Source organism: Notolepis coatsorum (genome assembly GCF_963971535.1).
Source record: "Notolepis coatsorum genome assembly, chromosome: 1".
In the NCBI taxonomy this organism is placed as follows: domain Eukaryota; kingdom Metazoa; phylum Chordata; class Actinopteri; order Aulopiformes; family Paralepididae; genus Notolepis; species Notolepis coatsorum.
In genome coordinates this window covers 94,347,359-94,365,962 of record NC_140165.1, presented here as the reverse complement: position 1 = coordinate 94,365,962, position 18,604 = coordinate 94,347,359, and the positions used below count along the sequence as shown (strand labels likewise).

General features: G+C 44.5%; 1 protein-coding gene across 1 annotated transcript in view; it reads right to left on the bottom strand.

The window, feature by feature from the left end:
- LOC311243239 (dysferlin-like) overlaps positions 1–18,604 on the bottom strand; it is a gene marked incomplete at its 5' end in the record, with an annotated part of 264,898 nt that overhangs the window by 191,292 nt on the left and 55,002 nt on the right. Inside the window, 2 exon segments of the mRNA XM_084332384.1 lie at positions 6,769–6,935; positions 14,417–14,548. Of these exon segments, the coding sequence (XP_084188510.1) occupies positions 6,769–6,935; positions 14,417–14,548 (299 nt within the window).

The window sequence follows — 18,604 nt, the reverse complement described above, 5'->3', positions numbered from 1 at the left end:
ACACACACACACACACACACACAATACCACATGTGCATGCATTGCGGGGACATCCAATTGACTTACATTCATTCCCTAACCACGCCCAGAATACATTTATTAGATTAGATTAGATTGGATTGGATTAGATTAGATTAGATTAGATTAGTAAAGTCCAGTAGTAATATACAATGTAAAGGTGATTAAAATGCATATAAAATATATAAATTAGTACTACTGAGAAATAGTGCTAATCAGATATATGTACAGAGTTGTAGTATTAATATGTACAGTGATACAGGTGTAAAGACACTATGGTAGTAAGTCATACTGGCCAGCAGCATAACTATTAAGAGTAAGTAAGGGATATGTACAGATATACATATAGTATCTACAGATATATGAAAAGGATTATATGCAGGTATGTACAAACAGATGTGGATAAATATATATACGTATAACTATAAATATATATATATATATGCGGAATATACAGCATGATTTTACATGCTATCATACAGAGTTATATGGGTTATATACAGGTATATAAGTAGGTATATATAAAGGATTATATGCCAGTACATTCAGACAGATATGGATATATATGCAGTGAATATAAATATGGAAATACAGTATATATATATATATTATAAATTTGCCTTCTTCTCTAGAGGCAGACGAGAGAATGATATAAATGTCATCACTGCCATTGGAAATTGTATTTCTTCAGTTTTGACAGAGCTATGCTAGCTGCTCCCTACTTCTTCCAGTCCTTGTGCTAAGCTAGCTGCTCCCTACTTCTTCCAGTGCTAAGCTTGGCTAGCTGCTCCCTACCCAGCCGCGGATATATAGGCGAGGCGACTGAGGCAGCCGCCTTATGGCCCGCGGGGGGTCTAGGGCCCGGGCCCGGCCCGGGACTGAATGGAGTTGCCGTTCGTTCGTGGGACTGGATGACAGACTGCATTGCGCCATGCCCCGGGGCCCGGGTCCTATGTTCCCCGGGCCCCCTATGTTTCCCATGTTCCAAAAGGGTTCTATGTTCTCCGGGCCCCCTATGTTCCCCCTATGTTTTCCCGGTAGCGATAAAGGCTCGCCCCAGGCTCGCCACAGCAGTGGATGGATTTAAAAGATAGGGCACTTTAATAGATAATTTATTTGTATCGCAACGGAGTCATGGATCTAGTCGTGCCACGTAGCATTATGTCGAATAAATTCAAATAGAATAAACAAGTCTAAAACAAAGACTTTTAAACGAAGTTTAGCCTATTAAATCATTTTATAAGCGTTCGTTTATTTGTGGTCTGCGTGAGAACACTGAAGCAACAATCTGCAGAACACCAGCCCAGCCCAGCCCTCCCCTCTCCTCTCCTCTCCTCTCCTCTCCTCTCCTCTCCTCTCCTCTCCTCTCCTCTCTTCTCCTCTCCTCTCCTCTCCTCTCCTCTCCTCTCCTCTCCTCTCCTCTCCTCTCCTCTCCTCTCCTCTTTTCTCCTCTCCTCTCCTCTCCTCTCCTCTCTCTGTCCCCACGCTGTCAGGCTTGATTGATTGATTGAAAACTTTATTAACAGATTGCAGAATGGGTACAATACAGTACAGCTCAATACACACAATTGTTAAGGGGATGCAGACCAGAGAAAGACTTTCGTCTTGTTTACATCAGGGTCCCCCATTTTCAATTCATCAGGACATTTATGACATACATGACATACAGATAGTCAGTACTGCTACATCTATACATTTATGACATATTACCAGATTTGCAAATACAGTACTGTTTGTGATACAGAAGGAGTCAAGAAAAGGGAGTATATACATTTGACATAGAAACTAATAGGCCCTCCAATTCGTCCCGATTGTAGCCTAAAATAAATTAAAGAATGATGATTGCTGGGAAATGTTGTCTCTCCTGTTGTGCCTCCAGTGCAAAATCTGACTTGTTACTGGAGGACAACAACATTACCCAGCAATCAATGCATTATTGCGTCATGAGACAATTTACCTGGTGCGGAAATTAAAACGAACAGCAGACGTCTGTCTCTTACAGCGAGTGAAATCATCAGCGAGTGAAAGTGAATTATCCATTATATTCCGCAACCATGCCGCCTAAGCCTTACAAACATAAATGTGGCAGTAAAAAAAGAACAGACAAAAAAGAACGGGACGAGAAGAATGCAAAGCTACCTAAATTAGACGCATTTGTTATAAAAGTAACAGGGCCTCGTGCCGACGTTCCTCCTCCTCCTGACCTCCCATCCCCAACAACAACAAGCCCTTCAACACCACCTGATCACCCGACAACATGCCCGGCACGGACACTGCCTTCAGCCGCGGTGTGTCAACTACCATGCAGCAGCAGGTAACCTTGGACTGTTGGACAGATAATGAGATTACAGTTTACCATAAACTTATATTTATACATCTATTAGGGCGGCGCCGGCCCAGCAGCCATGGCGCTTATTAATGTAAATAACATACTTGGTTTTTAGAGATCATTTATCGGCCTTTGTTTGCACTTTACAGGCAGTCAGATTCAGAACAGCCAAGCAGTTCAGTCACAGTGACAGTCAACACACCAAGCTCGACCCAAGAGCCAAGTTCTGCTGACCTGCCTGACGATGACAGTGAGAAGGAAATGGAGGTGGTACCGGCGGAGTCGGACACTAATTCCAATGCAGAATCGGAACAGGAGCAGCAAGATGAGTTGGACTTGGACAACGAGCCACTTCAGAAGTACCCCACAGACCGGGGCCTTTTTGATGAAAATGTTTCAGCTGATATAAAACGGTATATCATAGTTAAAGGGTCTTGTAAACCCAGAGGCCCTTTCCCAATTAATGAAAAAGGCAACCGTTCTTTTTCTGAGGCACATTACCATATAACAACACAAGCTGGTTTAAAACTGCCCCGTAGCTGGCTTTGCTACTCTCCTAAACTGGATTCTGCGTACTGCGAGCCATGCTGGCTATTTGGAGACCGCAGTTCAACACATTACCACAACGCATGGGTGAATGGAGTCAAAGATTGGAAGAATATATCTAGCAAGATAAAAACCCATCAGTCCTCTCAAATGCACACTGTAGCTTGTGTCATTTATGAACAGTGGAAAAGGCATGGCGGAACAATTGATGCGCAAATGGAGAGGGATGTGCGTAATGCAGCTCTCTTTTGGAGACAAGTGCTGGAACGTATCGTTAATGTGACACTAATGCTAGCCATTTGCAACCTTTCATTCCGGGGGCACAGGGAAAGTTTGGGACAGCCGGGCAGTGGGAATTTTCTTGAAATTATCCAGCTGCTGGCAAGCTATGACCCTGTGCTGAAAGAGCTGATCAACCGGCCTGAGGGCTCAGTTAAATACCTTAGCAAGGATATCCAGAACGAGCTAATATATATATTGTCCCAGCGAGTTCAGCAAGACATTGCGGCAGAAATAAACCAAGCACCGTTCTTTTCTGTGATTATGGATACTACACAAGATCTATCCAAGCGAGACCAGCTAAGCCAAGTATATAGATACGTCACCATAGTAAGAAATCCGATGGACGTAGCTGTTGATGTAAAAATAACAGAGGCTTTTTTGGGATTTGAGGAGACACCAGATACTTCTGCAAGAGAGCTGGAAATTAAAATAATCGAAAGCATTACAAAACATGGCCTGGAAATTTCCAAATGTCGTGGGCAAGGCTATGACGGAGCTGCCAATATGAGTGGGGTTTATTCTGGTGTCCAGGCTAGAATTAGGGAAAAAGAACCCCTTGCAACATATGTGCATTGTGCAGCACACAACCTAAACCTCGTACTCAATGATGCAGTTAAAGACATTCCAGAGCTCAAACAGTTTTATGATACCATAGAAAATGTGTATACATTTTTTGGCCACAGCATTAAACGATGGGCCATGCTGACTGGCATCATTTCCACAGACGATTCATCTCACCCAGGCATCACGTTGAAGCGATTATGCCCTACCCGTTGGTCTTCTAGACATACCTCCCTTACTGCTATACGCTACAGATATGTGGACGTGATGAAAGCGCTGACAAAAATAACTCTAATTAGTGACAAGGCTGAGCGTAATGAAGCAGCGGGATTGAAGAAAGCAATGGAACATTTTAATTTCATTTGTCTAGTGGTGCTCCAGACGAAAATATTGGAGAGTGTTAATGCCGTCTCTAAATTACTCCAAACCACAAACATGGACATGCAGAAAGCCTCGAACTTGCTGGAGAATGCGATAAAAGTCTTGTCTGAGTACAGGGATGCTTTTGATGAGGCAAAGACAACCGCACAGACGCTTGCAGACAAATGGGGAGCTCATAATACCTTCGAATTAGACCCTACAAGAGTAAGAAGAAAGAAACGTCATTTTGACGAGCTGTGTGAAGATGAGCGACTATCTAATGCAGAAAGCTATTTCAAAGTAAATGTTTTCAATGCCAATCTGGACATAATAATCAACCAGCTGTCCCACAGATTCCGTAGTATGCGCGAGACCTCTCTCATGTTTGAGGCTCTCCACCCCATGACCCTCCAGCATGCAGGAGACGATGAGCTATATGAGAAGGCAAAACGTCTATCTGACCACTACAACAGGGACCTAGCAAATGACTTTGCCACTCAACTCCTGTCATTCAGGGTCTGTTTTAAACAAGAGATCGCTAAGGAGTCGTCAGTGTTCCAACTTGCAAAAATGCTGTTTGTGGATCATCAGTCCGTAACTTCCTCGTTCACTGAGGTGTGTACTGCCATGCTATTATTCCTGACGTTACCTGTGACTGTGGCGACAGCCGAGCGATCCTTCTCCAAGTTAAAACTTATTAAGACCTACCTGCGGAGCTCCATGGGTCAGGAGAGACTGAGTGGGCTTGCAATCCTGTCCATTGAAAACACCAGAGCCCGGGAGTTGGACATTAAAGACATTGTGGAGGATTTTGCACAACGCAAGGCTCGCCGTATGCCATTCAAATAGGTGAGTAAACAAACTGCCCTTTTCTCTATAATAGTATTTATTATCTGTCTGCTTTATATACCACCGCGGCCTCACGGCCAGCGTGGGGACAGAGAGAGCTGGGCTGGTGTTCTGCAGATGGTGGTTGCTTCAGTTCTCACACAGACCGCAAATAAACGAATGCTTATAAAATGATTTAATAGGCTAAACTTCGTTTAAAAGTCTTTGTTTTAGACTTGTTTATTCTATATGAATTTTGTCTACATAATGCTACGTGGCACGACTAGATCCGTGACTCCGTTGCAATACAAATGAATTATCTATAAAAGGCTTTTAAATCCACTGTTGTGGCGAGCCTGGGGCCTGCTTTATATAGCCGCTGCAGTGCAGAGAACACTCTCCGTGGTGCTGAAACGTTTTTCCTGTTTTATTCCACTATTCCAGGAATTTCCAGAATTGTGTGCGAGAGATATTGGGATCATAGGAGAGAGATGGGAGAGAGACCTGCATGACCAAGCTTGGCTTCACAGTAGAAGAGAGAAGACAAAAGCGATTTGATCACTTTATTTTTTTATGACCCTCCATGCTCCGTGACTTTCCTTATTGAAGCGTTCTTATTAATGTCCGTGTTGCGCACACGTGGGAGGAGGGAGGGATGTCCCGGTGACCCTCCATGCTCCGTGACTTTCCTTATTGAAGCGTTCTTATTAATGTCCGTGTTGCGCACACGTGGGAGGAGGGAGGGATGTCCCGGTGACCCTCCATGCTCCGTGACTTTCCTTATTGAAGCGTTCTTATTAATGTCCGTGTTGCGCACACGTGGGAGGAGGGAGGGATGTCCCGGTGCCGGGTCAGGTGGTGTGGGGGGGGGGGGGGGGGGGCGGGGGGGGGGCCCGAGCTGGCCCGAGCTGTCAAGAGCTGTCAATCTCGCCTCAGGGCCCGTGGGGCATTCCAACCGCCACTGTCCCTACCACTTCCAGTCCTTGTGCTAAGCTAGCTGCTCCCTACTTCTTCCAGTCCTTGTGCTAAGCTTGGCTAGCTGCTCCCTACCACTTCCAGTCCTTGTGCTAAGCTAGCTGCTCCCTACTTCTTCCAGTCCTTGTGCTAAGCTTGGCTAGCTGCTCCCTACCACTTCCAGTCCTTGTGCTAAGCTAGCTGCTCCCTACTGCTTCCAGTCCTTGTGCTAAGCTTGGCTAGCTGCTCCCTACCACTTCCAGTCCTTGTGCTAAGCTAGCTGCTCCCTACTGCTTCCAGTCCTTGTGCTAAGCTAGGCTAGCTGCTCCCTACTGCTTCCAGTCCTTGTGCTAAGCTAGGCTAGCTGCTCCCTACTGCTTCCAGTTATTGTGCTAGTGTAACGGAGGTGCCGCGTGTCTATTCACAGTCACAATGAACAGTGTAGTGAAGTGGCTGTGGACGTTAAGCGGTACTGCAAGTAAACTCACTCCCCAGAGGCATCCAGACCCATTACCAAGGAGTGAATTCACCTCTTGGTATAGTGGTCTGTGATGCCGCCCGCGGCGCGGGAGTCCGGGGTTCAACTCCCACTCAGGGCATGTCAAATGAGACCGGTTTCACTAAGCTAGGCTAGCTTCTTCCTACTGCTTCCAATCCTTGTGCTAAGCTAGGCTAGCTAGCATGCACCTGGACCTCTCTCTGGAGCAGCTGGACTCACAGAGATTAAACTGATATTAATGTTCTTGTTTGACTCTGGGGAAGATGGCAAATAGGTGTATTTCCCAAAATGTTGGAGTGTTCCAAAAACATCTTGTTTTCCTTCCTTGTTTGGATATTTAGTCCCCACAAGGATTGGAAAAAAGACACACACACACACAGACAGTACATACGTCTTCTCAGGGCTGATGTACCAGTCTCCAGACCAGGACCAGCCAGGAGAGGGTTTGAAGCTGTCTTTGGGAAGACGGACCCTGCCCGTCACATCACTGAACTTAGGATAGCTCAGACCTGTAGTACCCCAACTACCCACCAGGGCCAAACGAGTCTGGTTCTCATACTAGAGAGAAAGAGAGAGAGAGAGAGAGAGAGAGAGAGAGAGAGAGAGAGAGAGAGAGAGAGAGAGAGAGAGAGAGAGAGAGAGAGAGAGAGAGAGAAAAAGAAAGAAAGAAAGAAAGAAAGAAAGAAAGAAAGAAAGAAAGAAAGAAAGAAAGAAAGAAAGAAAGAAAGAAAGAAAGAAAGAAAGAAAGAAAGAAAGAAAGAAAGAAAGAAAGAGAGAAAGAAATAATTAGTATAATAGGATAGAATAGAATAGAATAGAAATACTTTTATTATCCCAAGGGAAATTTTACACTGCAAATCGCTCAACATTAAACATTTAGACAGAACAGGTCACAAATAAGAATAACAAAACAAATCAAATTGCCTAGGATAAGAATAGAATAAAATAGAATAAAAATGGAATAAAAATGGAATAAAAATGGAATAAAATATACAGTCAATAAATACAGTAAAAATATACTGAAGTCTACAGTAGGTGTAATATTGCACAGTGCTGTTTCAAAAGTAAGAGTCCAGGAACATGGTAACTGTCACTCTGTGCTCAGTGATACAGTGATGCATTGTATAGTCTGATGGCGGTTGGAATGAAGGACTTCCTGTGCCGTTCAGTGCTGCATTTAGGTAGTGTGAGCCTAGCACTGAACATGCTCCTCCTGTCAGCCAAGTCTGTGTATAATGGGTGGGAGGGGTTTTCCCTGATGGCCTGGAGCTTAGCAAGGTGTTTGCACAATAAACTGTTCCCACTGTTCTCTTCTTATTTAAACACGTATGATTATTCATATTTCACAGTTTTTGTTCTTCATGTTTCATTGACGACCAAGAGGCAGAAATGTAGTTCTCAATTCCATTCCATTTAATTAGTTTCTCCCTTTACAGGTTTTTCTAGAGCAGAGCAGCAGCGAGGCATAGCTTATTCTAACAAACATTCTGTCAACTAACTTCTCCCGAAGGATCAAACACACCCTTTTACAGGTGGCACGCGTTGCTAATTAGCGTTGAAGCGTGTGGCTATAGGCCTGCGCGCAGCTGACTTCCCACTGGGGGCAAAGATGGTGCACCACAGAATACAGTCCTATAATGCAATCTAATTCTAAACAATATGATAAACAATTTAACTTGAATCTCCATTTAGGCTATTATAAAACATATTTATGCCAATTTCATTTCACCTTTTGCTACAATAATAAATGATATATTTCAAGCTGTTCAAATTATATATTACTATCAAAAAGTCACAACAAACTCCCCCCCGATGAGCTCCCATGGTGTCATCATTCTTCTAGTTCCAAGGGGTACAGCAGCTGTACCGGTCTCTTCAGGACCAGATTCTTGGGGAGTCTTAACGAACATGAACGAACCTTTCCGTCCCGTCCTACGAACACCTGTTCAATGCGACCCATTTTCCACATATGCTTTGGCTGTTTGTCTTCGTGCAGTAAAGCCAGGTCGCCCACCTTGAATGTGCTGGGCTTGTTCGATGCTGTGTGTGCTGATCTCAGCTCCATTAAATAATCCTTCTTCCATCGAATCCAGTATCCGTTGATCAGTCTCTGACGGTATTGTAACCGTTTGTTGAGCTTAGCTGCGTCAGCATTAGCGTGGTAATTGGGGGGAGTGGGCAGTGGAGGTAGGGTCGTGAGTCTCTGTCCCACCAAGAAGTGGGCTGGGGTTAGCGGAGCAGGCTCTCCGCACTCTGCGTGTGTGAAGGTGAGGGGTCTTGAATTGACAACAGCCTCCACTTCAGTAAGCAACGTTTGAAGCTCTTCAAATGTCAAAAACGCTTTTCCTAACACCTTTCTTAAGCACACCTTTACTGACCTCACCATGCGTTCCCACATCCCGCCCCACCAAGCTGCCCGTTCTACTATGTATTTCCAGGTGATCATTTTCCCTGCAAAGAACTCCTGTATCTTCGTATCTTTTATCAAATTATACATAGCTTTCAGATCTTTGTCTGCACGCTTGAATGTTTTTGCGTTGTCTGAATATATCGTGGTACAGATTCCTCGTCGGGCCACAAATCGTCTAAAGGCCAAAAGAAATGAATCTGTGCTGAGGTCTGATACTATTTCTAAATGCACAGCTCTTGTCACTGCACAAGTAAATAAAGCTACATATGCCTTTTTATTCTGGGGCTTTACATATAATGGCCCTGCGAAATCTACACCGTTACTTCGAACGGCTGGGCCTCTGTCACCCTATCTTTGGGCAAGGGCGCAGTACATTGTTGGCCTGCTTTTAATTTACTTTTTCGACAGACGAAACACTGTTTTACCATTTTCTTCACCAACTGGCGTCCTCTTAATATCCAAAACTGTTCTCTCACCTGTGTCAAGGTGTCTTGTAAACCAGAGTGGAATACATCATTGTGCGCTCTCTTAATGGCCAGCAAGGAGAAGGGGTTAGTCCCGGACAGTATGAGAGGGTGTTTCTGTGCGTAATCCCAGTTGGTTTCCTGAAGCCGTCCTCCAACGCGCAGAAGCCCTTCATTATCCATGAACGGTTTTAGGCTCATTAATTTTGAGCCTCTATGCACTTCTCTTCCATTTAACAAATCTGATTGTTCTTTTGGGAAGCTTTCTGTTTGGGAGAGTTTTGTCCAGTATTTCTCCGCCTCTCTGATTTCCTCTGCGCACAGCGGACCAGATTTCTTTTTTTCTTTCTTCTGTGTATTGTTTGTAAAATGCAGCATCCACGCTGTGACGCGCAGGACTCGGTTGAGTTTGCTGTGTTTTCCCAGGTCAAATAGCGGGCCCAAACACATACTTGTTTTCTCCTCTTTCACTATCTGGCTTTGCACCACACACTCCTCCAAATTCACTCCTTCATCAATATCATCTTTTGACGTACTTTTTCCGGTTGGCTCTCTTAACCACTGTGGCCCGTGCCACCACAGAGAGTCATCTTTTAGCGTCTTTACGCTGGAGCCCCGTGTGCCGCGATCGGCCGGGTTCTCTGCTCCATGGCAGTGCCCCCAGTTCTCTGGGAGGGTCAGGTTCTGAATTTCGATCACTCGGTTCTGAACGAACGGCTTCCATTGTTTAGCCGTGCCTTTGATCCAATGGAGAGCGATCATTGAGTCTGTCCAATAGTGTGTCTTGATTTCAGGCATTTTTTATTGTTCACATACAAACTTTCCTAGTCTAGACCCTATCAAAGCTCCCATCAGTTCCAGTCGAGGTAGGGTGATTTTCTTTAATGGAGCAACTTTAGTTTTGGCCGTTATTAGACTAGTGGCGCATTTTCCATCTATATCTGTCGTGCGCAAATAGGCTACTGCACAATAAGCTTTTTCACTCGCATCACAGAATATGTGGATCTCTTTATCTAAAAGCGTGTCGTCACTATTCTGTAGTTCTGAAGTGTAACTTCTGCTTATGGCTATAGAGCCTAAATCAGGAATTTCAGCGCACCACTGGTTCCATTTTTCGGAGAGGTCATCTGGGAGCTGTGCGTCCCAGTCGAGACCCCGTTCCCACATTTTTTGGAACAGGCATTTTACCCTAATGCTAAATGGGGATAAAAAACCTATTGGGTCAAAGATTCGTGCTGCGGATTGGAGAACTCCTCTCTTCGTGTTTTTTTTGTCTTTTAAATGTTCAATAAAATCCTTCATTTCAAACACAAAGTCGTCTGTTTCTGTTCTCCATGTCAGCCCTAACACTTTCATTGGCGTTTGGCTTTTGACTTCCACCTGTTCATTTTTCACTTGTTGTGTCCATTCTCTTTGCAGCTAATTTGAATTCGTTTTCCACTTGCACAAATCCATTCCAGCTTCAGACATGATCTCCTTGGCTGTTTGAGTGATTTTTAAAGCCTCCTCTACTGTGTGAGCACCGCAGATGTAGTCATCTACGTAGAGACACTCATCTAGGGTTTTTGCGACCTCTGGATATTTATTCTCGTATTTCTTTAGATGATGACGAATTGTGGCTGCTAATAGAAATGGACTGGAGGACACTCCGAATGGAACTCGTGTCATTCTCAGAATGCTGATCTGGTCCATTGACAATGTGTCTCCGGTGGTCCAGAGAAATCTCAGTGCATCTCTGTCCTGTTCGTTTAGAGAGATCTGAAGGAAGGCCTTCGTAATGTCTGACATGAGGGCCACTTTATACTGTCTAAATCTGACTAGAATGCCTAACAGGTCTGGATTTAAATTGGGGCCGGTTTGGAGACACTCGTTAAGAGACCGACAATCTCTTCCATGTGAAGACGCATCAAATACTACTCTTAATTTAGTAGTTTCTCTTTGATCTCTAATTACAGCATGATGGGGTAAATAGTAGATAGGGTTCTCCAATTGTTTGGGCTGCACCTGTTCTACTATTTCTACTATTCCATCGGCTAGGTACTCTTGGATGACGTCATTATATTTATGGTACAGTACGGGGTTGCTATGGAATCTTCTTACCAGGTGAGCAAATCTACTCTCAGCTGTGGCGTAGTTATCAGCGATGATCACCTGTTCCTCTCTCCATGGCAACCGAACCTCATATCTCCCGTTCGTGTATTTGATTGACTCCTCGAATTTCAGTAGCGCGTCTGCAGCGTCTGCGCTCTCAGCGCGGCCTTCTTTTGACATGTCAATTCCGAGGGATTCAGTTTCCCAGAAGCTGCGCAACTGGTTTGAAAGCGCTTGCTCCTCTCCCATGCTCACGAGCATCACGTCCACGTCTGGAGTCTCTGTGACACACATCATCGCCGTTGTGACAGTTCCTTGCACTAACCATCCAAACTTGCTTTCGAGCGCAACTAGTGCGTCATCCAGTCTCTCCATTCGTCCAGTGACGATTTTCCAATAGTGATCACCTCCGATCAATATTCCAAGCTTTTCTGATTCCATTCCCCTCACTGGGGTATCAGCAAGTTGCATTCCTCTTTTGTGCAGCGTTCCTCTCAGTTTATCACTGGCTGTTGTCAGGTTTGATGACGTGCTCACCAGTGGCGTCTCCAGCAGTTCTAGTTCCACTGCTTGGTTGGTTCGAATATTTCTCAGATACACTCTAACCTTCCTACAGGTTATTCGTTTGGGTACTAGCGAGCCAAATGTATGCAGGTTCAATACCTCCTCCCCTACTACTGGTAGATTTAGAGCCTTTGAGATATCTTCTCTTATAAAACTGCGTTGGCTACCCCCATCCATAACACACCGCACTATCTGGCTGCGTGTGGGTGTTTCTATCCATACAGTCGCTGTCTGCAGCAGAACTGTGCCCCTTTCTGATGTTGGGACAATTGACACTACAGTATCTGTGGGGTTCTCCCTAACATTACTCTGTGTGCCCTTCTGTCTGGTACACACTGTTCTATGATGCCATACACTATTACACTCCTCACAGTACATTCCCTGCACTTTGCATTTACTAGAAGTGTGCCTGGCACCTAGACATCTGTAGCATCTGCCCTGTACCTTTAATTTTTCTTTTCTGATCTCAGCAGTGAATTCTGAACAGTCCTTTGATCTGTGATTGCTTTTGTTACAGAATACACATGCTTTTCCATCTTCATTATCAGCTGCGTAAAATGTAGATGTCGATGCGGCGCCCGCGCGCTGGGGCCACCGACTCCTCCTTTCCCAGACACTGTCTGCGGGTGGAGGTGGAGTCTCCTTTCTCTGTGTCAAGTTCATTGTCCTTTCCCGACTCTCAAGTTCCCTTTGCAGGAATGTCATTAGGTCTTTGACTTTCAATACAGACCCTGTAGCCTGAACACACGTAAACTCCAGGGTTATTTCTTCGGGAATCATTTTCATGAGAATCGGGCACAGTAGACTTCCATATGAGTCCGATACAACGCCCTGTGCGTCTAAACTCCTCACTTGTATTTCACAGTCATCATACAATCTCCTTAGTGCGTTAATGTTCGTGGCACTCTTTACAGGGGTTAGATTAAGGAGCTTGTTCATGTGTGCGTTTATTATCAAATCTTTACGGCCAAATCTTTCCATCAACATTGCAATTGCATTGTCGTAGTTCTCGTCGGATAAGGATAATCCTGCGACTACGTTTGCGGCCGTGTCTGTCAATAATGACTTCAAATAGCTGAACTTGTCAGCTGAACTCAGGGTGGTGTTATTGTGAATCGACACTTTAAATTGATTCCAAAAGTCTTGCCATCGGCTTATATCACCACTGAATTTTCCAATTATCAATTTCGGAAGTCTTATATGATCAGATCTACTTGATGAGTGTGAGCTCCCATCGCTCACTCTTCTCTGTCGCTCCTCTTCTGTCTTTATGAGAGAGTCGCGCACCAACCTGTTGATCCGAGTTTTCCTTTTGATTATTCGGTCCATATAGTCCAGAGCCGTGGTCACTTCTTCGACCAGGTCCCTCTCCTCCGTCGCTGCTGCAATGTCCCGATCATGTTCATTTAGAGTAGTCTCCTTGACGACTAATATTTCTTTGCTTTCCTCCAAGTCGGGCAGACATGGGGCCTCTGCTCCTATCTGCTCGTCTATCTTGTTCAGCAACTTGGTTACAGACGTCCTTATTGCTCCTCGGATAGCCTTCAATCTTGTTAGTTCAGTCATTTTTCTTCTTTATCCAATTAGTCCGTCCGTGTAGAATATACTTAAATTCTCCCTGGTTTCGGCACCACTTTGTTTGCACAATAAACTGTTCCCACTGTTCTCTTCTTATTTAAACACGTATGATTATTCATATTTCACAGTTTTTGTTCTTCATGTTTCATTGACGACCAAGAGGCAGAAATGTAGTTCTCAATTCCATTCCATTTAATTAGTTTCTCCCTTTACAGGTTTTTCTAGAGCAGAGCAGCAGCGAGGCATAGCTTATTCTAACAAACATTCTGTCAACTAACTTCTCCCGAAGGATCAAACACACCCTTTTACAGGTGGCACGCGTTGCTAATTAGCGTTGAAGCGTGTGGCTATAGGCCTGCGCGCAGCTGACTTCCCACTGGGGGCAAAGATGGTGCACCACAGAATACAGTCCTATAATGCAATCTAATTCTAAACAATATGATAAACAATTTAACTTGAATCTCCATTTAGGCTATTATAAAACATATTTATGCCAATTTCATTTCACCTTTTGCTACAATAATAAATTATATATTTCAAGCTGTTCAAATTATATATTACTATCAAAAAGTCACAACACAAGGTTCCTCCTCTCCGCCACCCTCGCTAGAGTCCAGCTCCACCCCAACCACGCTACTGGCCTTCCTGACCAGCTTATGTATTATGTAAGTATTAGCAAGTATGGGTGGTAGAGCAGATCATTCAGTTAAGTTAAGTTAAGTTGTACTTTATTATCCTCATGGGGAAATCCATCCTCTGCATTTGAAACATCCTAAGTATTTAGGAACAGTGGGTAACAGCCAATCAGCTCCCAGAGTATGAATATATAGCATGTCTGTTGGAGAGGTCTGCAAAGTGTCTCAGCCAATCACAGAGCCATGTGAAAGATTCAAAGCAAATCCACCGTCTACCTTCCCTCCCTCTGTCCTTACCGTCTCAGCGAACACAGACAGTTTGCCCTCAGCGAATTGGTTGAAATGCTTGACGTCGGCAGCCAATCCAAACCAGACTTTCACCCTCAGCTGACCAGGAAGTTTGGCTTCTCCACCGCTCGCCTGAGGACACTGAGCACACAGACACACACTTCAAATGTTGGGTCGTTTTGGATATATCGTATTTTATATGATGTTTTGTATTGCAGTGCTCGGAAGCATTCAACTCTCGGTCCATCCACGTTAAAGAGGTTGTTTCTGATTACATCCTGGCACCGGGCTTCACGTTTTAACTAGGGCTGTCAGTTTATGGCGTTAATTCGATTAATTAATTACACAGCAAATTATCGCGTTATGAAAATTAACTCAAAATTAATAACAAATTAATTATATAATTTTTTTTTTATCTCATTCATTCCATAAGAACGTAGAATACACATTTACAGACTTTTTTTTATATGGTCCATTTGCATGTTCTTGGTATCTGATTCTATGGATCTCAGGGAATGTATTCCCAGTGTCAGAAATACTGTGTCTGTTATTAGTGTAGCAGCCTGAATATTCTACAAAGTATTCAGTAGTGCTAACTAACTGTTATTTTCTCTGTGTGTGTATAACGTGTGATTTACAGTGTTCCTTTGGATAGACTGGCAGTGTTCCTTTGGATAGCTCGCCCAGTCTAACGACGAGGTGAGGTGCTGCTCTTCTCCGGATGCAGTGTGGATTGCTAGCAGTAACATTGAGCCTTTGTTTCCCTTTCTGGAGCGGTCTTTGAGTGGGACCGGTGGAGGTTGCCAGCAGGGGGCGGTGTGCAGTGGTGGCAGGTGGAGCAGTGGAGAGAAGCAAGCAACGAGGAAGAGGTGAATCACCTGGAGGTGAGGGGAGCAGGAAGCTCTCTTCGACATTGGACTTGGCCGTGAACGGTCACAGCCACAACGGGAGGTGCTTTGGAATAGCCCTGTTGAAGAAGTCAGTGGAGGGGAGCCCCGCCGGAGCGAGCGACGGGTGATGAGTAGGGATGGGTACCGAATTCGGTACTTTTGAGGTACCGAACCGAAACACGTCGGTACTACCGAGTATCGAATCAAGTGAGAAACCAAAAAAAAAAAAAAAAAAAAAAAATTTTTCGTGTCAACGTTCACACACACAATATATGCTTACCTAGGATTTGACTTGATTCAACAACAAAGCAGTCGGAGCAATGACAAGCCGAAAACTGTCGAAATTGTAGTTATTTGAAGTTTGGATTTTTTTTTCATGAATGAGGTAGGTAAATTAAATTTCTTGAGACTAAAGTACCGAAAAAAGGTACCGTTGGGTACCGGTATCGATTCACAGGTACCGGTACCGGTATCGGTTCAAATGTGAAAGGTACCCATCCCTAGTGATGAGACATACTTGCTAGTGATGGGTTATCCTAGAAGTATCCGTGATAGTGTGTGAGTAAGAGAAACCGAACCCAAGGACTAACGTCTAAGCTAACGAGACTAACGTCTAACGTTATCGGGTTATAGTAGTTACTGTGTGCGGTATATTAGCATGCCGCTAACGGCTCCATCTGACTTGAGTAGACTACCGGGCGCGAGGCGCTGAAGAGACCGGTGGTGTAGCCAGCCACGTTGCGTTAACAGTATAACCGAATAGCAGGAGGGTGCGCCGAGACCCAAAGCTTAGCTGTGTTTAAGGTAGCACCAAGTATTAGTAGTGAAAAATCAACATGCACTCTCTCAAAAAATATTGTTGTGCTGGGAATTGCTCCCCTTAATTGTCATCAGATGAAAAAATTTACAATTCCCGCACTCACTTTTTCTCTGCTTTTATTGTCGTCAACGTTTCGGCTATTCAGTATAACCGAATAGCAGGAGGGTGCGCCGAGACCCAAAGCTTAGCTGTGTTTAAGGTAGCACCAAGTATTAGCTCACGCGACGGAAGCAAGTCAGCAACAGCAGCGGTGGACGGTTCCCAGACGGTACAGAGGACGCTTCTTCCCACCAGCAGAGGACGCCATACAGCACGCTCTGCCCGCTAACCACTGCCTGCTGTTCGCCCAACCTGCTGGCCGTGCTCGCGGATTGCCGACGCCATCTTGTCATCCGGACTAGCGGTGACAAGAGTGGGTCCGCCATCTTGGCTAAGTACTACCAGTACCACGTGTGTATCAACAGCAACGTCCATTGAAGTGAACGCTAATCACCAGTGTCTAAGGGGTACCCCAAACAATTTAAGCCGGCTTAGGTTAGGTTTTCTTTGATAACGTGGGCCCACATTTATTGGTTATTTTGTTATTGATTTATTGACTGTTTGATTCTGAGACTCCCAAAGTGTTTACGTTCTATGCCTGGGTTCCCCCAGTACAAGCGGGGTGGTTTAATGTATTGAGCACTCGGTGCCTATGGTGGGAAGAGCTTCCCCTACATTGGTTACAAGAGCACCCGGTGCCATATGATTAGACATTAACTTTGTAATGTATAATCTGCCCAGGTTTCACTAAACATAGTTTTAATTGGGATCATTGAGTGTGTCTCTTTCTTTGAGTTCCATTTGCTATTTTATTCTCTGGGTAAATATTGTGACGGCATAATTATTTAACCCTTACACCCCATTTACAGAATAGCATTTGAAGGGTCTATACAGGTGGTCAAGGAAGGGTACTGCTTAAAGGGAAGCCCAATAATACTATTGAACTGACAGTCACTGGGTGTGGGAGGGCTGTCGGAGGTACTGAGGGAGTGAGGGTGTGTGGGGAGCTACTGCTGACCGCCTTGGAAGGCGAGGGAGACCAGAGTACCAGTCCCCAGGTAAGTAATTCCTGGGCCCCATCCACTCCAGCTGCAAGCCCTCCAGTACGACGTTCCGGGCCAAAGACGGGGGTACTTATAGGTCCAATACTATAGTATCCTACTACCCAGTGTCTGTGTACTACTACTCCCACAAGCAGGGATAACCCACCCTTCTACACTAGGCTTGAGTAAATTGTAATGAACCAAATGAGAATATCAATTAAAAAAAAATGTATCTTTGACTGTGAATAACACTATGCTCAAATTGACCAGACCTGAAAAATCTAAGCAAATTAATAGATGGAAGATGATTAAACAGAATGTTTTGTAGATACAGTACTGAATTCTGCCATCCGGACACATGCAATTTGAAATATGATTATAGAATATAGAATATCAGGCATAAAATGGTTATGCACTCGTTTTTTTTATTTATTTTTTTATCTTTTCCCCCCTCTTTTTTCCTCCGATTTTCTCCCATCCCAATGTTAGTCGTTATGCCAATTCCCAATCTCCTTCCTGGTCGCTGCGCACTTACCCCCCACAGTCGGTCTGGGAGAGTGGAGGCTACCACGTGCTTCCTCCAACACACGTCTAGCCAATCAACCGCTTCTTTTCACCTGGCAGCACGGACTCTCACTGAGAGGGTGTAACGTGTGGAAGGATCACACTACCCCCCTTAGATCCTATCCGCGCTGAGCAGGCGCCCCGACCGAACTGTAGGAGTCGCTGTTTACAACGACCCGGACCCACCCCTCCAGCTTTCCCACCCTCTAATACTGCCAATTGTATTAGTGTGAACGGCCAGCCAAGCTGGTGACAACGCCGGGAGCTGGATTCGAACAGGCGAATCCAGCGTCTCCGGCGTTGGTGACGAACGCAATCTCCGCTACGCCACCTGACCGCCTGACAGCACTTTGGTAGTGTGGTAGTGAAAGGGTTAAGTACATCATCGTCATCGTCATGCCATGTTTTGTGTGCAAAATAATTTTTCTTCAAACTAAATAGTAGCTGAGGGGTTCAGATGCATGTAGTACAAAGTACAATATTTCCCTTGAAAGGCAGTAGAGTAAAAGTAGAAAGTTCCCTAAAATGAAGAAATACTCAAGTAAGGAGTGAGTACCTTAAACGTGTGCTTAAATACAGTACTTCAGTAAAAGTACGTAGTTACTTTCCACCACTGCCGTTTGGGTTGCATGTATAGATAAGAGTGTGCGCGCACATCCAAATGTCACAATTGTAACTCGCAGTGGTGGAAAGTAACTAAGTATTTTACTCAAGTACTGTATTTAAGTACAATTTCGAGCTACTTGTACTTTATGTGAGTATTTAAATTTTAGGGAACTTTATACTTTTATTCCACTACATTTTAGTGGAAATATTGTACTTTTTACAATAGAATAGTTGC